We start from the raw sequence: 21,912 nt of genomic DNA, 5'->3' as shown, positions 1-21,912 counted from the left end.
AGAGAAGAGAAGAGAAGAGAAGAGAAGAGAAGAGAAAATAGAAAGTGGAATGGAATGGAGTGGACTGGAATAGAATAGAATAGAATAGAATAGAATAGAATAGAATAGAATAGAATAGAATAGAATACAGAATACAGAATACAGAATACAGAATAGAATATACTGTGTTTCCCGAAAATAAGACCTCCTCAGAAAATAAGCCCTTCCCCAAAATATTTAAACGCATACCCAGCTGGTCCCTGCGATTTCCTCTGGTTAGGGTTAGGGAGACAGAGCTGGAAATCAGGTAAGACGGCAAGAGGAACCCCGTCTTGCTCCATGCGCCCCAAAATAATAAGACATCCCCGAAAATAAGGCCAAGCGCTTATTTCGGGGTTCAACAAAAAATATAAGACAGGGTCTTATTTTCGGGGAAACATGGTAGAATAGTTTATTTATTTATCAGTTTATTTATTAATCTTGGGCAGGATTCAAAAGCATAACCCCGATTTCAGAGGATTTATAGAAGAATAGAATAGAATAGAATAGAATAGAATAGAATAGAATAGAATAGAATAGAATAGAATAGAATAGAATTCTTTTATTGGCCAAGTGTGATTGGATACATAAGGAATTTGTCTTGGTGCATATGCTCTCAGTGTACATAACAGAAAAGATGCATTCGTCAAGAATCATCAAGAATAGAATAGAATAGAATAGAATAGAATAGAATAGAATAGAATAGAATAGAATAGAATAGAATAGAATAGAATAGAATAGAACAGAACTGAATTCTTTTATTGGCCAAGTGTGATTGGACACACAAGGAATTTGTCTTGGTGCATACGCTCTCAGTGTACATAAAAGAAAAGATGCATTCATCAAGAATAGGATAGGATAGGATAGGATAGGATAGGATAGGATAGGATAGGATAGGATAGGATAGGATAGGATAGAATAGAATTCTTTATTGGCCAAGTGTAATTGGACACACAAGGAATTTGTCTTGGTGCATACATATATTTTTATATTGGTGCATACATATATATTTAAATGTATATTTAAACATAGACTAGACTAGCATAGCATAGCATAGCATAGCATAGCATAGCATAGCATAGCATAGCATAGCATAGAATAACAGAGTTGTAAGGGACTTTGAAGGTCTTCTAGTCTAACCCTCTGCTTAGTCAGGAAACCATGCACAATTTCAGACAAAGGGTTATCCAACATCTTCTTAAAAACTTCCAGTGTTGGAGCATTCACAACTTCTGGTGGCAAGTCATTCCACTGATTAATTGTTCTGACTGTCAGGAAATTTCTCCTTAGTTCTAAGTTGCTTCTCTCCTTGATTAGTTTCCACCCATTGCTTCTTGTCCTGCCCTCAGGGGCTTTGGAGAATAGCTTGACTCCCTCTTCTTTGGGGCAGTCCCTGAGATATTGGAAGACTGCTATCCTGTCTCCCCTTGTCCTTTTTTTCATTAAACTAGACATACTTAGAGAAGGGTCCCATTCCTAAGAAGGTCTTGTAAGGAGCATGCATAAGTGCACCAGCGTGCCTACCGTCCCTGTCCTAATATTCCTTTTTACTTACTCTTTTCATGTATTCAAATTATGTTTATACTTTTACCTGTTATCTTATATGCGCTTGACAAATAAACTTACGAGTATGAGTATAAGGGGAGACATTTACAAGCAGAAAGAAGGATGAACTCAGGTGGGCGACTGAGTGGAGCTGACAGAGAATGATAAAGGATAAGAGAAAATAGTTAGGGCTGTAAAAAGTTTCCTGCCCTGGAAAACAATTTAACCTGCACGACAGGCAGGAAAAATATGTGCTAATGTTTACCCACTTCTCGATGAAGAAATCAGCCTAAAGGGGAGAAAAAGGATGAAGGCTAACCACTTCCAGCACAGGATGTCCGCCTGGTTGCTGACCCCGGGACCCTCCCGGCTATTTTCGTCCCTCTTCTCCAGCCCCACCGTTTCCGTCCTTGCAAGATGGGCCTTGGTGTTCTACCATTCGCAGGGGGAAACAGATGGGGCGGGGAACCGGCGAGGAAATGGGTGTGTGCCCACATCGATGCGATCCTCGGCTTCCTCTCTGATCCTGGGGGACAGGCAGGGAAAGCAGAAACCGTGTTGAATCAAAGCAAAAAGACCCCACCCCTTTTTCATTGTCATGGCCAAACAACACAGCACAGCTGCTTACAAAGAGTTTACACAAGCCACCAGCTTTGTCTACAACACAGCAGTGTGCGACGGCGGCCAAAAAAGCCAACGCAATCCTAAGTTGCATGAACAGAGGGATACAATCAAGATCAAAGGAGGTACTAATACCACTCTATAAAGCCTTAGTAAGACCACACTTAAGAGTACTGCATCCAGTTTTGGTCACCACGCTATAAAAAAAGATGTTGAGACTCTAGAAAGAGTGCAGAGAAGAGCAACCAAAAAGATTAGGAGCAGTGGTGAAATCCAATTTTTTTTTACTACCGGTTCTGTGGGCGTGGCAGGGGGAGGATACTGCAAAATCTCCATTCCTACTCCCCTCCAGGGGGAGGATACTGCAAAATCCCCATTCCCTTCCTACTCCTGGGAGAAGGATACTGCAGAATCTCCATTCCCTTCCTACTCCTGGGAGAAGGATACTGCAAAATCCCCATTCCCTTCCTACTCCTGGGAGAAGGATACTGCAAAATCCCCATTCCCTTCCTACTCCTGGGTGAAGGATACTGCAAAATCCCCATTCCCACCCCACTCTGGGGCCAGCCAGAGGTGATATTTGCCGGTTCTCCAAACTGCTCAAAATTTCCGTTACCGGTTCTCCAGAAGCTCCTGGATTTCACCCCTGATTAGGGGACTGGAGACTAAAACATACGACGAACAGTTGCAGGAACTGGGCCTGGCTAGTTTAGTGAAGAGAAGGACCAGGGGAGACAGGATAGCATCTTCCAATATTTGAGGGGCTGCCCCAGAGAGGAGGGGGTCAAGCTATTTTCCAAAGCACCCGAAGGCGAGACAAGGAATAATGGATGGAAACTGACCAAGGAGAGATTCAACCTGGAAATAAGGAGAAACTTCCTGACAGTGAGAACAATCAACCCATGGAACAGAAGTTGTGGGAGCTTCATCACTGGAGGCTTCCAAGAAGAGACTGGACTGCCATCTGTCAAAAATGGTGCAGGGTCTCCTGCTTGGACGGGGGGTTGGACTAGATGACCTACAAGATCCCTTCCAACTCTGTTGATCTAAATCTATCTAAGATGATCAAAGGCCTGGAAGCTAAAACATACGATGAACGGTTGCAGGAACTGGGCATGGTTAGTCTAGTGAAGAGAAGGACCAGGGGAGACATGATAGCAGTCTTCCAATATTTGAGGGTCTGCCACAGAGAGGAGGAAGGGGGTCAAGCCATTTTCCAAAGCACCTGAAGGCCAGACAAGGAATAATGGATGGAAACTGATCAAGGAGAGATTCAACCTGGAAATGAGGAGAAATTTTCTGACAGGGAGAACAATCAACCCATGGAACAGAAGTTGCCTTCAGAAGTTGTGGGAGCTTCATCCCTGGAAGCCTTCAAGAAGAGTCTGGACTGCCCTCTGTCAGAAATGGTGTAGGGTCTCCTGCTTGAGTGGGGGGTTGGACTAGATGACCTCCAAGGTCCCTTCCAACTCTATTCTGATTGATTGATTCAACCTAGAAATGAGGAGGAACTTTCTGACATTGAGAACAATCAACCAGTGGAACAGAAGTTGCCTTCAGAAGTTGTGGGAGCTTCATCACTGGAGGCTTTCAAGAAGAGACTGGACTGCCATCGGTCAGAAACGGTTTGGTGTCTCCTGCTTCGACAGGGGGTTGGACTAGATGACCTCCAAGGTCCCTTCCAACTCTGTTAATCTGTCAAACAGCGTCCTGAATTCTCCAAAGGAATAGATGGATGCCAAGTCTTGAAAAGAGCGCAGTTGCTGATACATAATTATGAGCAAAATACTCTTATTAATGCAGTGATGCCATTGTTTAGTTTTCAAGGCACAAAGGGGAAAAAACTTGGCTGAAAAAAACTTTTCCGTGTATTCTGAACTAGAAAGCGAGGCAGCTTAAAGCTAGAGGAAAATATTCATTGATAGATACACAACAAATTGTATCTGGAGAGCTACCAGAGATCATTCAATGGAGGTCATTCATCCCACTTAAGCCATGGTTTGCTGAAATGTAGGTTTGTGCCTATGCTCGGTTCAGCCTGTGCATGGATAGCAACAGCAATAGCCCTTAGACTTATATTTATTTATTGGTTCAATTTATATGCCACCCTTTTCCGGAGACTCAGGGCGGCTTACAATGCATTAAGCAATAGCCTTCAGACTTTTGTATATACCTGCTTAGTAGGGCTTTCGCGCCTCCCCCCCAAGCGGTGTTCTATTTTATACAAAGTCAGCTTATTGCCCCCACAATCCGGGTCCTCATTTTACCTACCTTGGAAGAATGGAAGGCTGAGTCAACCTTGAGCCTGGTGAGATTCGAACTTGCACTAATTGCAGGCAGCTGGTGTTACTTAACAGTGCTTTAGTCTGCTGTGCCACCAAGGCTCTTATATACCGCTTCACGGTGCTTTACATCCCTCTCTAAGCGGTTTACAAAGTCAGCATTTTGCCCCCAACAATCTGGGTCCTCATTTGACTGACCTCGGATGGACGGAAGGCTGAGTCAATCTTGAACTGGTGGGAATCGAACCGCCAGAAGTGCTGGCCGTCAGCAGAAGTAGCCTGCAGTACCGCATTCTAACCACAGCGCCACTACGGCTCTAGAGTGGTCAGTCTAGAAACCTCTGAGGAGCCCTTTCTTTCATTTTTTCTTTCTTTTTTCTTTCTTTTTTTTCTTTTTTTCTTTCTTTCTTTTTTTCTTTCTTTTTTTTGTAGACAAGTTTTATTGAATCTTTCTTTTACATACATATTTTCTGAACTGAGTATTGACTGGGTCACATTTTTTACAACTCATGACATAATTATATGTTGATTTTTATGATCTATTCCAAACTTCTTTTTTGTTTTTACCATATTTCATTTTCTGCCATGATATTCTTTTTCTCCACTTCTTTATCTTAATCTCTTCTTAATATATCGATGTATAAACAGTATCACCATCCGCCCTTCCAATCTTAATTTCTTAGCATTGCTTCAGTTAATTATCTTTTTTCTCCATTTATAAAGTTTATTTCTTGTAATCCCCAACACATTTTTTTTGGTTACAAACAATAAACTTCATCTTATTCCATTCTTACATTGAAACCCTTTAACTTGACTGATCGTCCACATCTTATCTTATCTCTTCTTAATACATAATAAGCAATATCACTATCCGCCCTTAATTCCTAACTTCTATTATAGCATCAATTAATTATTTTGTTTCATCATTTACAACATATTATTTCAAAATCCCCATCACACTTTTTTTGTCTCTTAATTTCAATTATTTTCATCATTAAACCTAATTAAACCACTTCATATTTTATCTGCTGTTCCATTTTACAATACACAATATACCTCATCCTATTTACTTTTTGCATTCACAATTACTAATATTAATACATTTCCCTTAGATCTACTACTATATACCTTATTTCCCTTCCTTCTTTTCTTGGCGATGAGGCCGGTGGCATATATATATATATATATTTTAATTTGATTTATATGCCGCCCTTCTCCGGAGACTCAGGGCGGCTTACAATGCGTTAAGCAATAGCCTTCATACTTTTGTATATTTTTACAAAGTCATCTTATTTTATTTATTTTAATAAGTAACATAAAGTGCTGTCTAAAAGATGATTTTCAATATTTAAAAGCGGGTAAAGTGTTAAGAGTCACACATTTTGTCTGCTACGAACTGTGCCTTGTTAGTTTCCTGTTGGTTTATTTTAGCAATATTTTTTTTTACTTTCGCCTAAGCTTCCATTAAATTGCTGGTATTTTGACTGATTTTTGCTCATTTCTAACAATGCTCTCTATTTCTAGGCATCCTGACGGATTAGGATCTTCGAGCGAATATGTTAAGGTAGGGAAACCATTACTCTCTCTTCTTTCTCCTCTTTCGGTAACCTGCGATTATAAGGGATATGAATCTTATTGATTCATTCATGTGTCCCTTGCAAAGATTGAGCTTCGATGCTCGCATCTCATTTCTTCAGTTTAAGAATATCTGGCATTTTAAGACCCACTTGGGTGATTTTAACCCGTCACGATAGACAGCGAGATGTGCCCGCGTGAGCTCCTGACCACTGCGGCTAAATATATGGGAGCATGACACAATAGCCATGGCACAACAATTCAGGCCTCAGAGACGCAACCCTGACCGAAGGATGAAAGGAGGAGGCATAAATTTTGCAGAAGGAAACAAGAGCAGGGGTGAGAATGAAGATGGTAAGATACCCCGTTTCCCCGAAAATAAGACCCAATTGGAAAATAAGCCCTAGCATGATTTTTCAGGACACTCGTAATATTTTTATTTATTTATTTATTTAATTTCGAATTTATATACCGCACCTTCTCCCGAGGGACTCAGGGCGGTGTACAGCCAGCTAAAAACATACAATACAAACATTAAAAACAATTAAAAGGGTATATATTGATTTGGCCCCAATTTAAAATGACAAACCAGTTAAAAATGTTTAAAAATATGTTAAGCCAGCCCGGCTTATATAATATAATATAAGCCCTACTCCCCAAAATAAGACCCGGTTAAGATTGTCAGCCAGATGGGTGCATTTAGTACCGTATTTCCCCCACACACACAAAATAAGACCTAACCAGAAAATAAGCCCTAATGCGTCTTTTGGAGCAAAAATTAATATAAGACCCAGTCTTATTTTAGGGAAAACACGGGTAAAAAATGCTGATTATTGCAAAGGGAGTAACCGAAAACCGGGTGAATTTATGGGGAGATAAATGGATGCAAACACAGGTGGGTTCCAGCAGGTTCTGACCGGTTCGGGAGAACCGGTAGCGGAAATTTTGAGTAGTTTGGAGAATCGGTAGTAAAAATTCTGACTGGCCCTGCCCTCCATCTATTCTCTGCCTCCCAAATCCCAGCTGATCGGGAGGAAATGGGGATTTTGCACTAACCTGGAGTGGGATGGGAATGGAGATTTTACAGTATCCTTCCCCTGACACGCCCACCAAGCCATGCCACACCCACCAAGCCACACCCACAGAACCAGTAGTAAAAAAATTTGAAACCCACCACTGGACGCAACATAGTCGAAAGCCAGTTTCCTCTGCAGCCGGTTCTTTACAAGGGGCACCAAAATAAATTTTCAGCGGGCATCGACGGCTTCTGCCTCTGGATAGGAAGGCGCTATGCTCGGAAGCTGCCAAGCGTCAACCAGAAGGTGAGAATTCTTCTCAAACCCACTTGAGTCCCTGCCAGACATTCTTGCTGCCTGGCATTCGCCTTCCAATACAGCTGCCACCTGGGTCCCCAAAAACCGGGCAAGAGAAGAGTTGGCATCGTTGCAAAGAAGCAAAGGGGTTAAGGGGCCATTGCCCTGAGGAGCGGAGGGTCACTCTGCAGAGTTTAAAAAAAAACGCCAAAAAGCTGGAAGGGGACGATGGATGGATGGTTACACCCCCCCCGTCCCCCTAATGGGACAGATGGCCCTGGGACATTAAGCAAGGAAATTTACAATTGCAATTTAAAATGGGAAGGATTGCCAGCAATTTGCAAGCTGCTCCTAAGGACACCGGGAACGGAAACTCCCCCCCAAACGGCTCTCGGGTGCTCAAAACGAGGCCGAGGGAAATGGCTGCGCTTAAAAAGAAATAATTCTCAGGATTCTTGAGAAACCATTCCAAATATTTTGTGCGGGGCCCGAAAGAGAAGGAAGAGTGGAGCCGCAAAAGTCCCCCGCTTTTTTGGAAGTGGCAGATGGATAATAGGAGCTCGTTGCACAGCTACAACTCAAGTTTTCTGGCTTGTTTTGGCTGGACCTGGGCCAGAGATTAAACAGAGCTTGTTCCGCTCTTTGTAGCCATTTGACCCATCTCCCCTCACCCCCCTCCCCAAAAAAAGAGGTTTTATTGAATTTTGTACGGAGACCTTAAACTTCCCGGGTGGCAAATTAGACACTAAGCAGGGCAGAAACGGGATTTTATCATCTACCCATCCGCCAGCTGTGTGAAAATAGCCCCCCCCCACTTAAAAATGAAGAAGATCGTCACAAATCTCCACCCAGTGTTGTGATCCTCTTAAGACAGGGGTCAGCAACCTGCAGCTCTGGAGCCGCATGTGGCTCTTTCACCCCTCTGCTGCGGCTCCTTGTCACTCAAAATATGCGTCACCACAGCCAATGTGAGACACCCGCCCGGCATGCAATTTATTGAGGTTTTCAATCCCGATAGGCCAGCCATGGATAAATCCAAGGAAAGAAAAGTTTCAGAAGAAAACAGAATATTTAATTCAACTACATATGCTAGTTTTGCAGCCGTTCGAGAAATAATCAAGGGTTTTGTGGCTCCCGATGTTTTCTTTTCTGTGGGAAACTGGTCCAAATGGCTCTTTGAGTGTTTAAGGTGCAGACCCCCTGCTCCTCTTTTAAGCACCTGGTTGCTATAAAGATGCTCAGGGGAAATCCTAAGAGAGGGGGGCTCTTTTTGGGTGGGGGCTGCTCCCAGACTGTGGAACTCCCTGCCACAGGGAATAAAACCACGCCTCCCCACTTCGTCCTCTCTTTTTCAGCCAAAGGTAAAAATATGTTTGCTTAAATGGTCCTTTAGTGGGCAGGCAGGTATTAGATGCTGGAATTTCGGGGATGGGAGTAGTAAAAAAAAAATTTCTCTGATTTTAATCGGGCTCTGATCCCATCATTCCGGTTTCTGTCCATGGGATTTCAAGCGCTCATCGTTTGTTCCCCCAAAAGACCCATGAAGACCCCACCCATTTCTTCCAAGCCGTTGGACTACGCTGCGCCTTGTCACTGCATGGGGCTAAGGATGATGGGTATTATCAGCTCACTCCTGGCTTTGGAAAGCTTGCGCTGGGAAGAAAGATGCACGCCTACGTAGCTCGTCCGGTTGGGCTACGAGCCCTTAACTGAACATTGGGGCAGGACGTGTCAGAGGCCGGAAAAGCTTAAAAACCTGCTTGGAGACATTAAAATGATATTTAATGCACCGTTGTCGAGAATCAGCCAAGGTCAAACTCTGCATTAAGTTTAATGCCTGGCAGTTTGTGAAGGATTTAAAGATTGCAATCATCATGCCAAGTCCAGCCATTTCCACAGCAGCTCCCAATCGGATGTGACTCGCTTTAACAACCACACTGCTTAGCAAGAGTAGTCCAGGATCCCCAATTGTGGTCATAAGTCGAGGATTCCCCGTAGGGTTATCCTTCCATTCCCCACCATCCAACTGGTCAGAGCTGAAGAAGCTTCTCGGATGAGAAGCAAACTGTCTTCAAGGACATTGCATCGGTCGTAAACGGTGAAAAACCATCATACGTCATTTGTTTTCGGTGCTGTTGTAACACTGAACGGTCGCTAAATGTTGTAAGTCGAGGACTATCTGTTCTACCAGCCTGCCCTACAGGGTTGTTGTACCACTGATCGACAGAATCGACCCGTCAAATCCACCCGTGGAACAGAAGTTGCCTTCGGAAGTTGTGGGAGCTTCATCCTTGGAAGCTTTGAAGAAGAGACTGGACTGCCCTCTGTCAGAAATGGTGGCGGGGCGGGAGGGTTGGACTAGATGACCTCCAAGGTCCCTTCCAACTCTGTCAATCTGTTAAAAACCAGAAAGTCCAGCTGCCTCTTGAAAAAAAAAAAGGCCCTTTGGGATACCCCCATAGGGTTATTTTCAGCTCCTAAAGACACATTACGGAGGTAGAAACAGTTTTCTATCTATCTGCAGGGATGGGTTTTTTTTTTTGGAGTCCTTTCCTGAACCCGCAGCCAGATTAACACTCAACCTGGAGCAGAGAGGCTGATCCTTCAGGGCTAACTTTTAGCCATGCGTGGTTTTTGGTTGGCCAGCTGTCGTGGTGAGATCTTGCACCCGAGACCGACAAATCCAAGTTTCTCAGGCTGCAAACCTCTGGATTTAACCAGAGAGTCTTTTAAGTCGGTTGTGTGAATGCGTTCTTGAGACTGGCAGCCCTGTAGCTTCTTCTCCGGTAATGTTGTACTACTAACTAGAGCATACAAAACCTTTGCTAGACCAATTCTTGAATACAGCTCGTCTGTCTGGAACCCGCACTGCATATCGGACTTAAATACAATCGAGAGAGTCCAGAGATATTTTACGAGAAGAGTCCTCCGTTCCTCTACCCGCAATAAAAATCCCTTATGCCACCAGACTCCAAATTTTGGGCTTAGACAACTTAGAACTACGCCGACTTCAGTCGGAGCTAAGCGTAGTACGTAAAATTATTTGCTACAACGTCCTACCTGTCAATGACTACTTCAATACACGAGCAAATAACAAGATACAAACTCAAGGCAAACCGCTCCAAACTCGATGGCAGAAAATACGACTTCAGCCACAGAGTGGCCAATGCCTGGAATGCACTACCTGACTCTGGGGTTCCTTCCCCAAAACCCCCAAAACTTTAACCTTAAAACGGTCTACTGTGGACCTCACCCCCATTCCTAAGAGGTCTGTAAGGGGCGTGCATAAGCCCACCAGCGTGCCTTACCGTCCCTGTCCTATTTATTTATTTATTTTATTTTATTTGTATACCGCCCTTCTCCAGCAGGACTCAGGGCGGTGAACAGCCGAGATAAAACAGAGCATACAAAATTTTAAAAACAGTTTAAAAAAGTAATTAAATAATTTTGGCCCACAATTTAAAACAACCCAATTAAAACCAATTTCAAATTAAAACGGATGGGATCAAGCCAACCCGGCTAGGTGAAATAAATGAGTTTTCAGGGCCCGATGAAAAGTCCGGAGGTCTGGTATTGTGCGTATCTCTAGGGGGAGGTCGTTCCAGAGGGCGGGTGCCGCCACAGAGAAGGCTCTCCCCCTGGGGAGACCACCGGGAGCCAGTGCAGCTCGCACAGGAGAGGTGTCACATGGGAGCGCCCCGTCGCTCCCATAATCCCCCATGCGGCCGCATTCTGGACCAGCTGGCGCCTCCAGGTGCACCCCAAGGGGAGCCCCATGTAGAGAGCATTGCAGTAGTCCAGGCGGGAAGTGACGAGTGCTTGAGTGACCGTGCGTAGGGAGTCCCGATCCAGAAAGGGACGCAACTGGCGTATCAGGCGGACCTGATAAAAAGCCCCCCTGGCCACGGCCGTCATATGCTCTTCTAAAGATAGCCGTGCTTCCAGGAGGACCCCCAAGTTGCGAGCCCTCTCCGTGGGGGCCAGTGATTCGCCCCCAATAACCAGCGATGGCACTAGCTGGCTATATCGGGACGCCGGAAGCCACAGCCACTCGGTCTTGGAAGGGTTGAGTTGGAGCCTGAAAAGGAAATTATTCCTTTTTACTTACTCTTTTCATGTATTCAAATGATGTTTATACTTTTACCTGTTATCTTTATTTATTTAATTCATTTATTGGTTCGATTTATATGCCGCCCTTCTCCGGAGACAATGCGTTAAGCAATAGCCTTCATACTTTTGTATATACCTGCTTAGTAGGGCTTTCGCCCCCCCCCCAAGCGGTGTTCTTTTTTTTATACAAAGTCAGTTTATTGCCCCCACAATCCGGGTCCTCATTTTACCTACCTCGGAAGGACGGAAGGCTGAGTCAACCTCGGTGCTTGAGAAATAAACTTTATGATTATGATTATGAAAAGGCAGAAGGTGGGGGGGGCAGGGACGGACAGGTGAGAAACAAAGCAAAAAAAAAGGGGGGGAGGGGAGATACTGACCCTGAGGAGGGGGTTTGATAAGGATGCAACCCAGCAGAGATAAAAGACCCCCCCAACCTTGGCTGCATCCTTCTTGAGCCCAGGGAAGGGATGTTGTGTGTAAAGGGGGGGGTGGCTAGGGGACTCCCCACCCTGGCTGCCTGCCTGCCCCCCCTCCTCTCCATCGTTAGGCTCCTCCCCCTCCCCGCCCCCGCCGAAGGATGAGGTAATGTGGCTGAAGTTAAAAGCATCGCCCGCCGCTGCAGAAGCGGGAGCTGGATCTCCAGCCGGGTGCCCGCGCCGGACGGACGGAGGAACCATGACGGATCGCTGCAGCCTCTGGAGCGCCTTGTCGGCCGCCGCTTGCTGCTTCTACCGCGGCTCCTTCATGCAAGTGCAGGTGAGGGAGGGGGAAGGGGAAGGGGAAGGGGGACCCCCCCCACTTACCCCCCCACTGCCTTGGGCAAGGCAAACCCCAGGGCTGGGGTGGATTGGGCCCCCTCCGCTTGCTCAGGGAGCCTTTGCACAAAATTGGGGAGGGGGCGGCTGCATGGATGGATGGGGAGAGTGGGGTGGGGTAGGGGGTCGCAGGAGCATGCCTCCTCCAAAGGTTTGCAAGAGCTTGCTTTTTTCTTTCTTTTTTCCCTTTGTGTGCTGCAAGAAGCCCGAGCCGACAACCCCGGAATTCAGTCGTGGCTGGGTGGGGAGGGGGCGTCGCGCGGGGACCCGCTGGGTGGGTGGGTGGGCGGGCGGAGACTTCGATCCCCGGCGCCAGGCAGCGAGCGGAGGGGGATTCCCCTCTTCCCAGGCATGTGGCGTGGAGAAATCGCATCTCCCACCCGTGTTTGATGCCCGCGGGGGATCCAGGTGGAAGCCCACACCTTGGGGAGGGAGGAGGGGGGGTCTCTCCTGTTCGGAAGGAACGAGGGGTGGGTGGGCTTTTATTTCTGAATTGGGTAGGTGGGGGTTTAATTCTTGGAAGGAAGAGGGAAGGGGGGGGGCCGCTGGTCCCTGCATCTTGGTGGAGCATCTTTCAGCATCCTCCAGGTGAAACCCACCCAACTCACCCACTCTGTAAAAAAAAAACCCGGCTGTCCCTTCGGTCCTCTTCTCCAGCCCCGGAGGGCCCTTAGGAAGTGGGGCTCGGACTACAACTCCCCATCGTCCCCAGCCAGCAGAGAGGGACTGGCTTGGAGAAGGTGGGGTTTTTTTTCCTCCTCCTGCCTTTGGGGAGAAAGTGCCTCTAGAGGAGAAAGCGAGGGGTGGGATGGGGGAAGGTTTGGGTTTAGAAAAGCAGGTAAGGAGGCACATACACACCAAAGCGACACAAACTCACACCCCTGCTCCTGTGCAGAAATATGAGGTGGGTGGGGCAGTTTTTCCCCCCCACCCCACCCCTCCTGTCACCTCCCTTTGGACAAGGGCTGGTTGCAGAGGTCAGAGGTCAGGATAAGATCGCCACCCCACCCCAGGGCAGACAAGCTGAGATTGATGGTTAACATCCCCCCCCCATACACACATAAACCAGCCCCCAGCCTTTCTTTCTTTCTTCCTAGCTTGCAGCGATAAAGAGAAATTGGCTCTCCAGAAGGATTTACAAGCAGGGGAATCCCTGGGGCAGGGCAGGAAGGAGAATAATGGAGACAGAAAGAAAAAAAAAAGGAGGGGGGGAAATCGGTTGGACTACAGTTCCCATCGTAACTCAACTGTGGGGTCTTGCGTCTTCGGAAGGGGAAGAGGGAGCCTGGCGAGCAACGAAAGAGAAATCCCATCCATCCGTTCTATCTATCCCTCTTCTCCATCTATCGCACAAAGATAGGCGTTAAGAGCCCCTTGAAGAGAAAAAAATGAGACAGGAGAGTAGGCCGATTGGGAGAACGGAAAAGATTGTGTGAGTTCAACACAAGGGAAAACCCCTGTATATGTGTGTGTGTGTGTGTGTGTGTGTTCTCTCCAAATCCATCCTTTGCCTATGATGTCATTGGCAATGCAGGCCTCCAAAAACACCCCTCCGAAATTTGCATCTTGCCATCACTCGGCTGGGGCTGCAGCTCATCATCCTTGTTGAATGACAGCTGTCTTCTTCCCCGCCTCTGTCTCCAGAGGAGGAGTAGGGTGGGGGGTTTCTAAAAAGGGGCTTCCCTTTTGAGGAAGGGGATTTATTTTCGGCTCCCAACGGCACTCCCACTATTTCACACCCATGCCCCCTCCCTTCGAAGGGGGCTCCGGTTTAGGCAGAAGCTTCCCTGCAGGGGAAGAGATGCTTGAAAGAAAGAGGGGGGGAAATCATCATCATCATCATTGAAGGGGGCTAGTGATGACGTCCCTTGCCAACCGACGGAAAGAAAGGAAGAAAATGATTTCTACGCCCACACCTCTTCCTGACTTTGGTATTTTCTTAGTCATGCTGGGCCAATGTGTGAAAGTAGTTCTCTTCTTCAAGAGAACCATCCAGATTAAAAAAAAAAAGGGGGGGGAGATGCTGGAGGGAGCAAATAAACCTGGTTAACCTGTCAAACCTGGGTCTGTCAAAAATCAGATGGGAGTAATTGGAGGCAGCCCATCGGAACTGTCCGTGGTGCTTAAATGGGTTTATAAAAAAACCCAGCTCAGTTGAAAAATTTAAGAGTTTGCTGGAGGTTTGGCAGAACCTCGGTGGAATTTTAACTGAGTTAATAATCAACTGCTGGCGATTATGTGGCTTGTATGGATGTATCTCTTTAGAAATAGTTATGGAAAAACCTCTTCTGGGTTTTTTTTCCCTTGGTTCTAAGGTTTGGGAGGGGACGCGGTGGCTCAGTGGCGAAGACGTTGAGCTTGTTGATCGAAACGTCGGTAGTTCAGCGGTTCGAGTCCCTAGTGCCGCAGAACGGGGTGAGCTCCCGTGAATTGTCCCAGCTTCTGCCAACCTAGCAGTTCGAAAGCACATAAGAAAAAATGCAAGTAGAAAAATAGGGACCAGCTTTGGTGGGAAGAGAACAGCGTTCCGTGCGCCTTTGGCGTTGAGTCATGCCGGCCACATGACCACGGAGACGTCTTCGGACAGCGCTGGCTCTTCGGCTTTGAAACGGAGATGAGTACCGCCCCCTAGAGTCGGGAACAACCAGCACGTATGTGCGAGGGGAACTTTTACCTTTACCTAAATGTTGTTAAAAGAAGGAATCGATGAAGATGGGTTAGGTGTGGCAGGGAAGAGAGAAATAAAATTTCTCCTGGAATATTATTTTGCTGACATTCGTGGAAACGGCTGACTAGCCGAACTGGGCCACCACCTCTAATATTTTAATTATTTTGTTACTTTTTTTTGTTTTGTTTTGTTTCTTGGCTTAGAATTTCAAGGAGAAAGGGTTGGTATTTTACGACCTACAAATCTGGTTTGTGTTTTATTTAGGTACAAACCCAGATACCCCACAAATGTTAGGTGGAGGCTCCATCTTTGAGGTTAGAGACGTAGGAGATCATAGGTTTTGGCTTCTTCTCGTTACGCAGGAATTCCTCTTGCCAGGGTGAAGGATTCTGGGTTCCGATTCAGCCCCAGTTTTTTCTTCCATTCTTGGCATTTCTCTCTGGGAATCTTATAGCAATCCCACGTTGGTCACGTCGGAAAATATCTTCTCCACATCTAAACGTCCGCTGCCCTTGAAGTCGATCCAGATTCGATCTTGGGAGTCACTTGATTTCTTCTGTTCTTATTGATCAGGCAATTCAGATGTTGATTTTGCCCGGAAAGAATTTTATTCCCACTTTTTATGTCCTTCTTAAGAGCTCTCTGAAGGTGGGCAGTTTGCTATTTACCAGGTTTAAACCTGGATTTTTGCCATTTTGCCACTGCAAACGGCAGTGTGACCCCGGGACATTGCAACTGTCATAAGTACATGTCAGTTGCCAAGCGCCCGAAATTTCGATCATGTAAACTGTGGAAATGATGCTGGGATGGTCGTAAGTGCGAGGAGCTGTTGAGAGTCACTTTTATCAGGGTTGTAACTTACAACTGTTGATTTAGTGACCGTTGTAAGTCGAGGACTAATTGTACAGCTCCGATTTGAGCAACATATCCCTTTTTTCTTTTTGCATCCTCTCGCCTTCCTCTCTGCAGTCAAAAGATTGGGGTCCCAGAGCCCCCGCATAATCGCAGGACAGAGTCCCGTTTTAAACATCGGGACGTCTTGGATCAGTTTTGATCCTTCTGTGTGTCAGGGTTTCAAGTAACACCCCCAACGAAAGAAAGAAAACTCCGAGGCTTGAAGTTCCTCAAAGTTCCATTTTATTAGAGATGTCATATGGGCACATCTGGGAAAACCCAAATCTGAAAGCTTCCAGGTTTCCCCCACCCAAAAGAAATCCCAAGTCCCTTCCCAATCAATGCACCGTCCCAACTGGAAATGCCTCCCAGTCACGCCCCTCTAGGTTCAGGGCAAGATGTCCTTGACTCTCTGAGAAAGGAGTGTTATTTTGACTACATATCCCAACAACTCCCTGCAATCCCCCACAGCCCTAAATGTGGCAGCCCTGAAGATCCAAAGTAAAAGATGGCCTCCGGGGCTGACACCGATAACTCCAACGCTCACGGACAATGTGAATTACTAATAGATTTGCTGAAGCTTTTCCCAAGCTGGATCCTTCCAGACATTGATTTGCACCTGTCCGGAGCGACGCCTTGAGGAGCTGTTGCCCAACCCTGTCACCCGACAACTCCTCTGCTCCCCACCTGTTCTTTGGGGCAGAGATATCTCTTGGCACGGGGTCAAATGTGTCTGGTTGCCTGCCTTGATGAACTCTGCGTGAATGACTTGGTGTGTGCGTGCCGGGGGGGGGGTGTTTCAGCTGACAGCAGCATCTCTGCCTCTCCCCGCCAATGGCAGCGCAGCCGGTCTTTTGAAACAATTACATCATTGGCAGCCAATGAGAAGCCGGGGAAAGGATGCAGCATTTAGAGCAAGGGAAGGGATGGAGAAAGAGAAAGAGAGAGAGAGAGATGATAGATAGATAGATAGATAGATAGATAGATAGATAGATAGATAGATAGATAGATGAGAGAGAGAGAGAGAGAGAGAGAGAGAGAGAGCTAGCAAGCTAGCTTGCTAGCTAAATAGATGGATGGATGGATGGATAGATAGATAGATAGATAGATAGATAGATAGATAGATAGGTAGATAGATAGATAGATAGATAATGTTTGGGACAGATTCCTATTGGGTGGAACCCAACTCACCTTAAAAAGCAAGCCCTGTTTCTCTAGCCGAACTTCCACTGGAGCAATTTAATTATAGGGAATTTGACCCCCTCGCCCCTTGTGCCCCCTTCTTCTCCTCCTCTTCTTCCTCCCTCTTTTGGCCTGGGTCCAAGGCAGTTGGGCCCCATGGAGCTGAGACATGACATCATCATCTCCCACCCCCCCCCTTTCCCCAGGGAGGCTGGGGAGAAATGGAGAGGGTGGGGATTGTATGCTTAAGGCTCAGGTGTTGGCCAGCAAAGGCAAAACTCATCTTTATGCAAGAAGGTTCCCTTATCTAAATCTGTCATTATTATTCATTACCCCAGCAGGCTTCGAACCACAGAAGGGGTTTATTTAACCCTTTGCGGAAGAGAGACGGTTGGTTAAAAGCTTTCCTCCCACCACGATGCCAAGAAAGCGGGATCCGATGTTTTCTTCCTCCTGTTTCCCCCCCCCCATAACCACTCCCCACAGGGGCAGCAATGGCACAGATCCCTCCTCCCCCCATGAAATCCATCCTTTAACATATTTGCACCCGGAAAACGAAAGCAGCAGAGTTATTATCTCTTGAAGTGTTGATACCGCTTTATAATGCCTGGATAAGACCATGTGCAGCAGCTGCCAAAAAAGCCAATACAGTTCTAGGCTGCATAAACAGAGGGATAGAATCAAGATCACGGGAAGTGTTAATATCACTTTATAATGCCTTGGTAAGGCCACACTTGGAAGACGGCATTCAGTTTTGGTCGCCACAATGTAAAAAAAGATGTGGAGAGTCTAGAAAGAGTGCAGAGAAGAGCAACCAAGAGGATTAGGGGATTGGAGGCTAAAAAATATGAAGAATGGTAGCAGGAACTGGGTATGGTTAGTCTTATGAAAAGAAGGACTAGGGGAGACATGATAGCAGCCTTCCAATATCTCAGGAGCTGCCACAAAGAAGAGGGAGTCAATATTAGAACAGGGGCAGTAAACACGCTGGTGCACTTATGCACACCCCTTTACAGACCTCTTAGGAATTGAACCCTTCTCTAAGTATGTTTAGTTTAATGAAAAAAAGGACTAGGGGAGACAGGATAGCAGTCTTCCAATATCTCAGGGGCTGCCACAAAGAAGAGGGAGTCAAGCTATTCTCCAAAGCACCTTAAAGCAGGACAAGAAGCAATGGGTGGAAACTCATCAAGGAGAGAAGCAACTTAGAACTCAGGAGAAATTTCCTGACAGTGAGAACAATTAACCAGTGGAACAACTTGCCTCCAGAAGTTGTGAATGCTCCAACACTGGACGTTTTTAAGAAGAGGTTGGATAACCAACTGTCTGAAATGGTATAGGGCGAACCTGTGTCATGCGTAGCCATATCGGTGGGCATGTGAGCTCAGCTGGGATTGGAGGTTTGCAAACGGGCTGTTTCCGGCCTCCGGGGGGGGGAGGGGAGGCCGTTTTAACCCTCCCCAGACTCCTAGAAAGGCTCTGGAGGCTGGGCGGAGCAAAAAACGGGCCCACCATGCCATCACATGTCAGGAGCGAGGGGGGGGGTTTCACGGACGCATGCGCAGGGGCAGGGCACATAGAATTATGGATGTGGGCATGCGCATGCACGAAACCCCCCCCTTGCTCCCGGCACACAATGGCAAAAAGGTTAGCCATCACTGGTATAGGGTTTCCTGCTTCAGCAGGAGGTGTCAACTGTATTTCTTTTGAAGTTCGGCTCATGGCTCATGAATTAATTAGGGCATCTTTCGGAAACTTCACAGGGGGTTGGACTGGAAGACCTCCAAGGTCCCTTTTTCCAGCTCTATTCCGATCGATTGAGCTCGTACGGCCAATGTCACAATATGCGCACATTTTCATCCGCAGCGATTAGGAATGGGAGCAGGGTCTGCCAAGTAGCTTGGACAGTGATAATAATTGCCACAGAGTCCAGGGTGAATTTAAATCGTCTTGGCTGCTCCAGCATCTTAAGACTTTTCACCAGAGCAGTGATCGGACCAGTAGAAAAAAAAAAAGGAGAAGGGGAAGAATTTTTGCACGCGCTCAGCGTTCTCTTTCTCTCTTTCTCTCAGTCTCTTGGCTGAGAGGCTCATCTTCGTGGGTTTTTCCTTCAGCTGAATGCACTCAATTGACTTAGGTAATCGGAGCACCGAGACTCCGAAGGGACTCGGGCAGCGTCTGCCTTCCCCCCCCCGTCACAGCCGTCGGGATGGTGTTAATTTTCCACGTCTTTGCAAATGTATTCCTCGTGCCTATGAAATAAGTGTTTGCACGCACGTACCCCGTGGCGCAATTGTTGGCAAACAAGGTTGGGGATTCATTCTGCGGGCATGCCAGAAGTCTGTTTCAGCTTTATTGGCTGGGTTGTTAGGAAGACTGTGAGCCAGGAAACGGTGTTTTGTCTCCAAAGGTGAGAGAAAGCAGAGCTTGGGTGGCAAGCAATTAAGACGCTTTCTTTGGTCTCAGTGATGTCATCCCCATGCCAATTTTCTCCTTTTAAACCAGGTGGAAGTTGTGCTGTTGAATTATTATTGTTGTCGTACGATAGAAATGGTCTTACATTTGTGGATTTTAGGGTTTGGGGATCTCTCCTTCGAGTCAAATATTAATTTGGCTTATTATAACATTCATTCATTCATTCATTCATTCATTCATTCATTTATTGGTTCGATTTATATGCCACCCTTCTCCGGAGACTCAAGGCGTCTTACAATGCTAATCCCCCCCCCGTCCTTCACAGCGTAAGGGTGACACCCATCTCTAAATCCACACACAGTAAACGATGATACAATTGCAAGCAAAATTCAACCGCAATGGCATTAAAAAATAAACCTCCTACAATTCAGAAAAGCTAAAAACCACAGAGTCTGTTTAAAAAAGGCTAGCAGCCGAAAAAGGGAATTATTATTTTTCTTTTTTTTAAAAAAAATATATTTTCTTTTAATACAAACATTCCATCTTTCATTAAACAGTGTGTCATCTGGATATAAAATTCTTTGTGTCTTAACAATTAAACTTACCGCCGTATTCATTTCTTACGTTCATTCTTATATTAATACTAATATAATAATAATACTGATAAAGTAACATAAACCTAACATTTCTTCTTTACTTATCTATTTTTACAATACACTGCTTTCATATTTATTCTCTAACCATTGATAAAATAACTCCTGTGTATTATAATAATCTGATTCTTCCTTTCCTTGAATTGCAATTTCCTTGAATTGCAAAATCTGCTCATTTCTGCACATTCTAACATTTTCTTAATCACATTTTCGGCTATAGGGATCTCTACGCTTTTCCAGTTTTGTGCAAATACAATTCTAGCAGTGGTGGATTTCAAATTTTTTTACTACCGGTTCTGTGGGTGTGGCTTGGTGGGCGTGGCATGGCTTGGTGGGCGTGGCAGGGGAAGGATACTGTAAAATCTCCATTCTCACCCCACTCCAGGGGAAGGATACTGCAAAATCCCCATTTCCTCCCGATCAGCTGGGACTTGGGGAGGCAGAGAATAGATCGGGGCGGGGCCAGACAGAATTTTTACTACCGGTTCTCCGAACTACTCAAAATTTCCGCTACCGATTCTCCAGAACTGGTCAGAACCTGCTGAAACCCACCTCTGAATTCTAGCTGCAGTTATTACATGAATAATCAACTATATAGTTTCTTTACTATAAATTCCCGCTAAGATCCCCAACAGGAACAATTCTGGTTTTAAATCAATATGTTGTTGCGTCATTCTTCTCCAGCCACATAACGAATTTTTTCCCAATATCTTTTTGCTTCCACACACATATGATAATACGACCCTGGTAAGGGAATTATTTTTCAAGAGCAGAAAATGGTAGGTAGACATTTTTAGGAGGAGCAAGGCGGAAATGAGCCTGAAAAAACTTCACAAATCAAGATTGGCCGTCAATCAGGACCCCCTCCCGAGATAGGAGCAGGTTCCTTGCTTTCTACTATACTGGGAGGGTTTTTGCCCCTAACTCTCCGTGATCCGGAGAGCAGGGGAGGGAAGCAGCTGCTTGCAATAATTGGTCAAGCAAGGTGGAGGGCATGTGGTTAACCTGCTAGGCGTTGGCTATCCTCCATCTCTCTGGAGATGCTCAGACCGCATCCGTGTCTCCCCAAATAACCAGCTCTTCTGCTCGGAGAAGCGGAAGGATGATTGTGTCGGGGTTACAACGGAGGCAAGGGTGACAGAAGCCTCCGAGAAGAGATTCGTCCTAGGCTTCAGCTGCCAGCCACGCACCACCAGTCGTGCCCTGAACAATCGAGCGGATCTCCGCCGCCGAGCATCTGCTGCCAGCCGGCCCTTCACCGCCCCTCAAAACCACTTCAACAACTCATGTTAGCCGACAGCCCCCCCCCCCCCGTTTCCTTTTGGCTGCCTTCCCAGTTTGCCGGGAAGCATGGCGACCACGTGGGCACGATTGTGCTGAACCGAAGGGCTGATGGAGAAGTGGCCCATCGTCGGTCTGCCGTTGGATGGGAGCTTTCAATGAGTTTGCACAACCCTGTTTTTTTCTTAAAAGCGCCGCGAAAGTGCACAACCTGGTTTTCTGCCCTCAGAAGTCAAAAACATGGTTTGCAGCGGTAACGTTAGGATCACATGGCGGTCCCCAGACAAACCAAGTTACTCGTTGCTTACTCTGGTTTGCCTTTCAAAAATAAATGGGCTCTCTGGCCAGGCTAACTTTGAGGAATCAATCCATCCGCTTGTCCTGTTCTTTTTCTCCTACTTTGCCTTTTTTTAGTTTAAAAATCAATCCTTTTTTTTTCTTCAAAAGCTTCTATTTGGAGATGCCACAAGTTATTGCTTCAAAGCTCTCCCCTTTCATTTCGGGTGGTGGTTAGCGGCTGACTAAAAAGTCCCTTCT

General features: G+C 46.2%; 1 protein-coding gene across 3 annotated transcripts in view; it reads left to right on the top strand.

The window, feature by feature from the left end:
* The window catches only part of SH2D3C (SH2 domain containing 3C), a 46,754-nt gene that overhangs the window by 10,314 nt on the left and 14,528 nt on the right, over positions 1-21,912 (top strand). The window contains exon 2 of one of the 3 annotated variants that reach the window (XM_070955555.1): positions 5,991-6,030. In XM_070955555.1, the coding sequence (XP_070811656.1) occupies positions 5,991-6,030 (40 nt within the window). Of the gene's footprint in view, positions 1-5,990; positions 6,031-12,142; positions 12,224-21,912 lie in introns of those variants that run through there. The other 2 variants (XM_070955557.1, XM_070955556.1) reach the window with 2 other exon arrangements.

The sequence above is a fragment of the Pituophis catenifer genome, unplaced genomic scaffold, assembly GCF_029215685.1.
Source record: "Pituophis catenifer annectens isolate HBS135680 unplaced genomic scaffold, rPitCat1.0.hap2 SCAF_17, whole genome shotgun sequence".
Classification (NCBI taxonomy): Eukaryota; Metazoa; Chordata; class Lepidosauria; order Squamata; family Colubridae; genus Pituophis; species Pituophis catenifer.
Note: the sequence above shows the minus strand (reverse complement) of the source record. Positions and strands in the feature narration are given on the sequence as shown.